Source organism: Quercus lobata, chromosome 4 (genome assembly GCF_001633185.2).
Source record: "Quercus lobata isolate SW786 chromosome 4, ValleyOak3.0 Primary Assembly, whole genome shotgun sequence".
Taxonomy (NCBI): domain Eukaryota; kingdom Viridiplantae; phylum Streptophyta; class Magnoliopsida; order Fagales; family Fagaceae; genus Quercus; species Quercus lobata.
In genome coordinates this window covers 3,763,160-3,771,592 of record NC_044907.1, presented here as the reverse complement: position 1 = coordinate 3,771,592, position 8,433 = coordinate 3,763,160, and the positions used below count along the sequence as shown (strand labels likewise).

Sequence of the window (8,433 nt, the reverse complement as noted above, 5' to 3'; positions counted from 1 at the left end):
CTATTTCAATCACAATATGTATAGTCACAACAACAGAAATGGATGTAAATATTTTGCCATTTTGGTTCCCATGTTACCTGTGTGAACAATGATGTTATTTGTTACTTCATTGCAACAGTTTGTCTACCATGATTACTCAGCTTTAAATTTCATTTTAAACCCAAGTATTAGATGGAAATTTCACTTCCAGAATTTGGAAAACTTATACCACACTTGCCAAACTAGCTGGTCTTCTAGAAACTAGCTATCGTCCAACACTTTGAAATAGCACTTTTCTAATATGTTTTTCTTGGTATACACTGCCTATTTTGATAAGTACTTGTGGAATAAGATTAGTTATTGGAACCTGGGTACAGCCACCTAAATTCTTAATATGCTGGGCCCTGGGATTGCTTAATTTGATTTAGTTTGTATATGTGAGTTTCCTGTTTTGCAGCCCTGCTCAATTCTAGTTAGTTCAAGTGCTAAAATTTATCTGCCTTAATGAAACTAATCGTGTATCTCATGTTAATATTTCTATAGCTTAAGCTTCTGAAATAGCATACAACTTGCTTGAATATTGTTTTCTTTACAGGTAGGCATAACTATTGCAGCTCGCAAATATGATTTTACTTCTGCAGCACCTTTCCAAACGTCCGACATCATGAATCTCCAACCTGTAGTGAAACATTCAGTTCCCTTATGTTCAGAAGCCAAGGATCTTCTGGAAACGGGTAAAGTCCAATTGGCTGAGGTATGATTTGTGATTTACTCTATTGTTGAGATCCTTACATGAATATGTATTGTCTAGTCAACAGAATGCCACATTAATCATAAAAAAACTTACAATCCCAAAAATAATTTAGGATCACGAATTTGGTGGCAATTGTGATATTCATCTTGAGTATAATAATGCTCGGTCAAATTGGTTTAAATTGAATCAACATTGGTTTTAAGCTATTATTTACTATTGAAAAAGCATATAATGCATTTTGGAGTTATTTGAGTCTTTAAAGGAGTTTTTCCAGGGCATCTGTTAAGATAGAACGTACACTAGGTAGAACCAGTCGAGATAGATTTCATGAAAACTTACACACGACTACCTATTGCAGAAAATTAAAAATTCTACTCAGTGATTGTCGTCATGACTTTTTATTTCATATTCTTGTATGGAAAGATATGTTATTTAGTTGAGTGACTCTTTGTGCCAGGGAATGCTTAGTGAAGCCTACACATTATTTTCTGAGGCATTTTCAATACTTCAGCAGGTATGTTATTCCACTATTTTGCCCTCTTTGAGTTCCTTTGGTATGGTTTATAAATTTTTTTTTTTTAATTGAGTTGCAGGTTACTGGACCAATGCATTGGGAAGTTGCAAATTGCTGTCGGTAGACATCTCAACTAAAATGATTCTGCATATTTGTTGCTAATATTGTTTGGTTGATCTTAATGATATAAAAATTTATGCATCTTGTACTTTGATTTTGATCATAGCTGTCAGGCACTAATGTTCCCTTGCAAGACATGACTGATTATAAAATTATGCATCTTTAAATTAGCTATTATTTGGTTACAAAATTGATTTTCAATTCATTGATGTAAGGGACGGATTTTGGGGCCCAAGCCCAGCGAGTGAGCGATTCTGGCCCAAAAGACCCTCAACAATGAATTTGTAGAGAGTGGGCTTGAAAGGTATGACCTTAGGCATAGGTGAGCGGTTTGGTCATAGTTCCTCCGGGAAAATGTTGTATGGGCTAGCTCCGCCTCTTTAGCTCAAAAAACTCTCCCCCTTTTATACTGGTGTTCCATTCCCCTTTTTGCGTCCACATGTTAATTTTTCCTTTTTGGGGAGCAGTCCTGTCCAGTCGACCCATATCTAGAGTGGTTGGGAGTTACTGGAAAAAGCGCATGGGCATGGGTTTGAGTATGGGCTTGTCAGACGCCGAATTCCGTGTTACTGTGTTGGCAGCTTTTTTCCTTGCCCTGTCCCTACACTCAGTTCGTTCCTTTCTTTGGGCATTTAGTGAAGTGCCGAGCAGGAGGTCGTCCTCGGCCATGGCTCTCCTCTTCTTGGGCCGTGGACCCTAGGATAAACTGGGCCTGGGCCAGGGCCACAATTTCTTTGGCCCCACAATTGATATGCACTTATGAAAGTAAAACAGATCAATATGACAATTTGTTTATGATTTTCTTTAGCTTGACTGGTGTTCCCCTTCTTAACTTTTCAGGTATCTTGCCATGGTTTTGTATCATGCAGGAGACATGGCTACAGTGGCGGGGCCACGTTATGGTCAGGGTATTCCCAGGAACACCTTGACTTGAAAAAAAAAAATTTATATATAATAATTAAATTTTTTTTATTTGTTTACCCTTAAAAAAAAAAAAATAAAACAAAAAAAATAGATTAATCAAGAAAAAAAAAAAAAAAAAAAAAAAAAAAAAAAAAAAAAAAGCCCAAAAAAATTTCAACTAAAATCTGAAAAAAAAAAAAAAATTGTAACAAAGCAAAACAACGGACGGCCAGCCCAACATCAAGCCCACGGCAAGCCCAACAGAGCCCAACAGATTACAGAGAAGCAAACCCGCCCAACAGATTACAGAGCCAACAGATTACAGAGAAGCAAACCCACGGATTTTTAAAAAAATAAAATAAAATAAAATAAAAACCCAAAACCCCAATTCAGAGAAGATCACCAAATCAAAAACCTCAAATCGGTAAATCAGTACATCAGAAATCACTAAAGCTAAAGCAAACCTAAAAACAGAGCAACAGAGCAAGTGAGCAACACCTCCCCTCAGAAGTTAGATCGGTCCAGTCGCACTGTTGCAGTCCAGACTCCAGCACATCGTCACCCGACTCGACTCGCCCCTCATCGAAGATCGGTCCAGTCGCAGTCTAGAGCACATCGTCGCTCATCGGAGATCGCTCGCACATCGCGTCGCACATCACTCGACGGTCACTACGCTACCTTAGCCTCAGCCTTCACTCTTCTGGCCTCCCCGCTCGGCTGCTCCGGTGCTCCCTCAAGGTATTTCTCTCACTTTTTCTCTCCGACTCTCTCTCTCTCTCTCTCTCTCTCTCTCTCTCTCTCTCTCTCTCTCTCTCTCTGAAATCTGAAATGAAATGAAGCTGTGTCTTAGAGTGCCTCTCTCTCTCTCTCTTTTTTCTTTAAGAGTAACTTTAAGTCTTTATCGGAGTGATTGGCTGAAGCAGTGAAACTTTTAAGTTTATTAACATTTTGCCTATTTTTTGACTTTTTTAATTTGGTTTTATCTTATGATTCTTATCCGTTGGTTGGTGTGTGTTGGTGTTGGTAAGTTGGTTAGATATTGCCTTTTAATGTAATGTTATTGTGATTTGTGATTGTGAAATTTTCTGATTGGCAGCTAGCTCATTATCCTAATAATAAATAATTTAATTAATCAATACATTATAAAAGACAAACAAATTAAATTATGTTAGTCTAAATAATAATTAATAATTTTATAATTAATGAAACAATAATATAACAAATTATAGTTTATAAAAGGCAAACAAATTAATAAAACAACTAAACAACAATAATTAATAATTTTATTAATATTTCAAACGAACTTATAGTTTATTGTAAGCAACCTTTGTTCATTTATTTTCTTTTCATTTTTTTTTTCCTTTTGAGGTTTTTGGATGTACAAAATGCAAATTTGTTTTGATTTTAAGAACATTTTTTTTTTAAGCACAAACTTCATACCGGCCAAATTTTGAATTTCGGTCGGTATTTACCGAAACGTCCCAAAACACTTGAAATAGACTGAAATGACCCGAAATTTTTTCAAAGTAAAATAGGAATACTTTGGATAAAATTCCTGGAGTCGCCACTACATGGCTGGTGCGATAATGCAACAGCACAAGGAACTGATAATAAATGAACGGTGCCTAGGTTTGGACCACCTTGACACTGCTCATAGGCATGCTCTTCTATTCTTTTCTTTTGTTTAATGCATTGAGGTGTTTGGATGGTATCTGTCAATTTGTAATGTTTGGTGATATAAACTCATTGAACGTAGTTATTTACTTATCCCATAAAAAAAATTTAAAAAAAAAAACAATTACGGACGTGGTTATTTCAATTACCACAAGTTACTATTTCAAATATTAGCCAATGAGCTTTTTCTCAAATGACTCCTTTCGTTCTAAGTGCAAGTTGGAGGGTGAGGTCATGAGTTCAAGACCCACTTTATGTGTACATAATTTACCAAAAAAAAAATAAGAATTCTCATATAGTGTCTGTTTGGCAAGATTATTTTTGCCAACTTATTGTACTATTCAGCTTATTTTTACTATTATTCATGGGTTCCACTATACTTTTTGGTACTATTCATGGGTTCTACTGTACTATTTCAACTAATTACATTTATCTACAGTACTTTCAACAAAAAAATTTTAGTTTCAGTAAAATAAATGGATCCTAGACAGATTCATAATGAAATCAAAGTGGATGCAGTTTTCAGAATGAGTTAGAAAATCATGTGTAACATGAAATAGATTTGTTTCTATGTATTACTTATCAGAAAAAGAAAAGAAAAGATTTGTTTCTATTTCTGTGTATTAACAGGAGAAAATTTTGTTTTCTCTTTGGCGTCCAAGCAACCCTTTGATTTATAGTGACCCAAAAAGGGGGGTCTTGCATTCCATGGAATCCCACATCGCCTAGGGAAGCACATGAGAATGTGTTTATAAGAAATGACCTCCCTTCAATGTGCAGAGACTTTTTCCCCAACGCAACCTAGAGGAGAGCAAAACCATGAGGGGGTATGGGCCCCAAAATGGACAATATCTACACAGTTGGGGCGGGGCTGTTACAGATGGTATCAGAGCCATGCCCTAGTCGGAAGTGTGGGACCCACACGCAAGGACGCGTGTGCCCGTAAGGGGGGTGGATTGTAGTGACCCAAAAAGGAGGGTCATTTGCTTGATTGTGTGATGTGTGTGGGTGTGTGATGAGTTCCATATCGGATATTTACTAAGTTGAACTGGGCTTTATTAACAACTACAAGGAGCCTCAATTGTGACTAGTCTTTTTGAAGTATAGCGCAGATGTGACTAGCGCTTTTCCTTGGGTCGTTACATATGGTATCAAAGTCGGCCCAGTAATCTCATGTGGGCTCAGAGACACTACCCCACAAAGTGGACCCTAACGAGGACGTTAGGGATTTAAGTAGGGGAGATTGTGATAGCCCAATTTGATTAATTGTGTGATGTGTGTGGGTATGTGATGAGTCCCACATTGGGTATTTACTGGGTAGATCTAGGTTTTATTGACAATTACAAGGAGCCTCAATTGTGACTAGTCCTTTTGAGGTCTAGCGCAGATGTAGCTAGCGCTTTTCCTTGGGTCATTACAGATGGTATCAGAGCCATGCCCTAGTTGGAAGTGTGGGCCCCACACGCGAGGACGCGTGTGCCCGTAAGTGGGGTAGATTTTAGTGACCTAAAAAAGGGGGTCTTACATTCCATGAAATCCCACATCATCTAGGAAAGCACATGAGAATGTGTTTATAAGAAATAACCTCCTTTCAATGTGTAGAGGCTTTTTCCCCAGCACAACCTGGGGAAGAACAAAACCATGAGGAGTATAGGCCCCAAAGTGGACAATATCTACACAGTTGGGATGGGGCCATTAACTCTTACAGTCACATAGAGATCTAATTCTTGGTTAACTGCAGTTTTCGCAATATGGCTCTTTTCTACCATGGACTTAACCAAACAGAACTTGCATTACGGCACATGTCTCAGGCATTGCTCTTGCTAAGCTTGTCATTAGGCCCAGATCACCCTGATGTCGCTGCAACTTTTATAAATGTTGCAACAATGTACCAAGACATTGGAAATATGAACACAGCTCTTTGTTATCTGCAAGAAGCTTTGAAAAAAAAATTGAAAGGCTTCTAGGTGAGGAACATATCCAAACTGCTGTATGCTATCATGCTCTTGCCATTGCATTCAATTGTGGTACCAAGACATTGGAAATATGAACACAGCTCTTCGTTATCTACAAGAAGCTTTGAAAAAAAAAAATAAAAGGCTTCTAGGTGAGGAACATATCCAAACTGCTATATGCTATCATGCTCTTGCCATTGCATTCAATTGTGTGGGTGCCTTCAAGCTTTCTCACCAGGTATGTGCCTTAGTAAAATTTAATTTTTATAATTGGGATACAATTAATTATAATTCACTAATTATTGCCTTTGGCATGCCAGCATGAGAAGAAAACCTATGATATACTTGTCAAACAACTTGGTGAGGAGGATTCAAGGACACGGGACTCCCAAAACTGGATGAAAACATTTAAGATGCGTGAGTTACAGGTAATATAAGATCTCCTTGAGTAGATGTGAACTTGTGATAGAATTTCTTGGACAGTTGTTTTGTGTTCTTAACAAGATTTTGTATTCCCTTTTGGTTTTTGAATTTTGTAAACCTTGTTTGACAGATGAATGCACAAAAGCAAAAAGGCCAAGCTTTGAATGCAGCTTCTGCTCAAAAAGCTATTGATATTTTGAAGGTACTTTTGTTTCTACTTATTTGGTCTGGACATTTTCATCTTTATCCAAGATGAAAGGGAAGGGATCAGATCTCAGAACCGGTTCTGCTTGATAGATATAAATGCTTTCCTGCGCTCATGCTTTTTTCCTTTTTTGCACGGTCTGTTTCTCATTCTCTGTATGGTGTCTACAATCCCTACATTTCTGGTTTTGTGTTCTTAAAAACCAGGTCTTTTTATCCTGGTACTACAGCATAGCGTATTAAAATCCCTTGATGGATTCCTTTCCAAATTATTTTTTTTTTGTTAAAAGAAAAGGGCTTTAAATACACTGTCAACTCCTAAAGTTTAGTACACAAGAAATTTTTTATTTTTTATTTATAATTCTAGCGCACAACAAATTTTAGCCCCTGAAGTTTAAAAATGTTGCTTTTACTCAGATGATGCGACCAAATTAAAAATTGACATGTCATCACTCAATTAGACACATTAGGGACTAAAAGTGATCACTTTTAAACTTTAAGCTTTCCAGGGACTAAAAAGGATTTCTTTAAGTTTGTAGGGGATAAAATCTAGCACTTAAAACTTTAGGAACAAAATTGTTCATGGATTAAAGTTTAGGGATTAACAGTGTATTTTGGCCAAAGAAAAAAAGGAAAAAGTAAGAATTGCGAAGAGCTTTGTAGCTCAATTGATACCTTTTAGTGTTTTTAACGGAGATATCCAAGGTTCATATTTCCCACCCCCAAGTATTGAATTATCAAAAAGAAAAATTGAGAACTGTAAAACGCTTCTAGGTGTCAATCAAGTGCTTGTTTCTTGCTTGGAGCTGTCCTAACTTCCCTAAAAGATATATTGTTTCTTTTTTGGTGGGTACTTAGAATTTCTCATTTGATATTTGATGTTGCATGACAGGCCCATCCTGACTTAATACAGGCATTCCAAGCTACTACAACAGCTAGAGGGTCTGGGGGTTCAGGAACCTCTGTCAACAAATCTCTTAATGCTGCAATAATTGGTGACAATCCTCCTCGAGGGAGGGGAGTTGATGAAAGAGCTGCCCGTGCAGCAGCTGAAGTCAGAAAGAAAGCTGCAGCTAGGGGCCTCTTGATACGTCCACATGGCGTTCCGATACAAGCTATGCCACCACTTACTCAACTCCTCAATATTATCAATTCAAGTATGACCCCTGATGCGGCAGAAGGTGGGGGAAACTGATGGAGTGAAGAAGGAAGCCAATGGCCATCCTTCAAATGGCCCAGTGGATTCCAAAAATGATGAATTGACATCATGGCAAGAAGATCAGGCTCCTGTTGGATTGGGCACAGGCTTAGCAGCATTGGATGCCAAGAAACAAAAAGCAAAAGCCAAAGCTGCTGCTTGAATTGTTGCACAGTTGAGATTACGCTGATCGGTAAGAAAACCCCTTATTTATTTATGAGAATTGGAATGATTTCCAATATGGCATCAGAGTCTTTTGTTTTGTTGTTTGAGTGATGAACAATCCCGTTTATCTGTGGATCTCAGAAGCTATAAAGGGTATTGAGATGTGCCCGTTGACTGACAGGTATTCCTTTTCGTTTTAACCAATAATCAGGGTCATTTACTCCGGAGATCATGCCAACCAATAGATTAAATATATTCTTCTATGTATTGACTGAAGAATGAACTTGTCAGTTTTCCTATCTTTTGATTTTTAATTAAATTTTGAGCAATTTTGGGGCGTCATGTGAAAGCATTTCAATGTTTAATATGTAAAACAGTGTTAATTTCCCTCAAAAATGAGATGAGCTTATTTCCTTTGTTTGAGAATCAGCTCTCTTTTTGATTCTCTGTTTTGTATAGTTTTAGAAATCATTGTTTTGATGAAGAAAATCCTCCATTCATTGGAAAATTTTACTCAACTGAAATTGAGTTGGTACTCCAAATC

General features: G+C 37.3%; 2 protein-coding genes across 2 annotated transcripts; both read left to right on the top strand.

Moving 5' to 3' along the window:
• Positions 1-535: 535 nt before the first annotated feature.
• Positions 536-3,961, top strand: LOC115986993 (clustered mitochondria protein-like). Its single transcript, XM_031110430.1, has 5 exons — positions 536-733; positions 1,191-1,247; positions 1,327-1,367; positions 2,208-2,241; positions 3,842-3,961. Exons 1-5 carry the CDS (start codon positions 644-646, stop codon positions 3,956-3,958), a joined length of 339 nt encoding a protein of 112 aa, XP_030966290.1. The 5' UTR covers positions 536-643; the 3' UTR covers positions 3,959-3,961.
• Positions 3,962-5,695: 1,734 nt separating this feature from the next.
• On the top strand, positions 5,696-8,223 carry LOC115984409 (clustered mitochondria protein-like). Its single transcript, XM_031107440.1, has 5 exons — positions 5,696-5,867; positions 5,980-6,137; positions 6,220-6,327; positions 6,453-6,524; positions 7,419-8,223. The coding sequence occupies exons 1-5, from the start codon at positions 5,696-5,698 to the stop codon at positions 7,719-7,721; spliced, it is 813 nt and encodes a 270-aa protein (XP_030963300.1). The 3' UTR covers positions 7,722-8,223.
• The last annotated feature ends 210 nt before the right edge of the window (positions 8,224-8,433 follow it).

Excerpts from the sequence above, each read along its gene's own strand:
- LOC115986993 (XM_031110430.1), top strand. The coding sequence starts at position 644 with ATGAATCTCCAACCTGTAGTGAAACATTCAGTTCCCTTATGTTCAGAA. Across the intron at positions 734-1,190 it reads GTAAAGTCCAATTGGCTGAG|GGAATGCTTAGTGAAGCCTA; the intron begins GTATGATTTGTG and ends TCTTTGTGCCAG. Across the intron at positions 2,242-3,841 it reads TTTTGTATCATGCAGGAGAC|ATGGCTGGTGCGATAATGCA; the intron begins ATGGCTACAGTG and ends AGTCGCCACTAC.
- LOC115984409 (XM_031107440.1), top strand. The coding sequence starts at position 5,696 with ATGGCTCTTTTCTACCATGGACTTAACCAAACAGAACTTGCATTACGG. Across the intron at positions 6,328-6,452 it reads TTAAGATGCGTGAGTTACAG|ATGAATGCACAAAAGCAAAA; the intron begins GTAATATAAGAT and ends CTTGTTTGACAG. Across the intron at positions 6,525-7,418 it reads AAGCTATTGATATTTTGAAG|GCCCATCCTGACTTAATACA; the intron begins GTACTTTTGTTT and ends GTTGCATGACAG.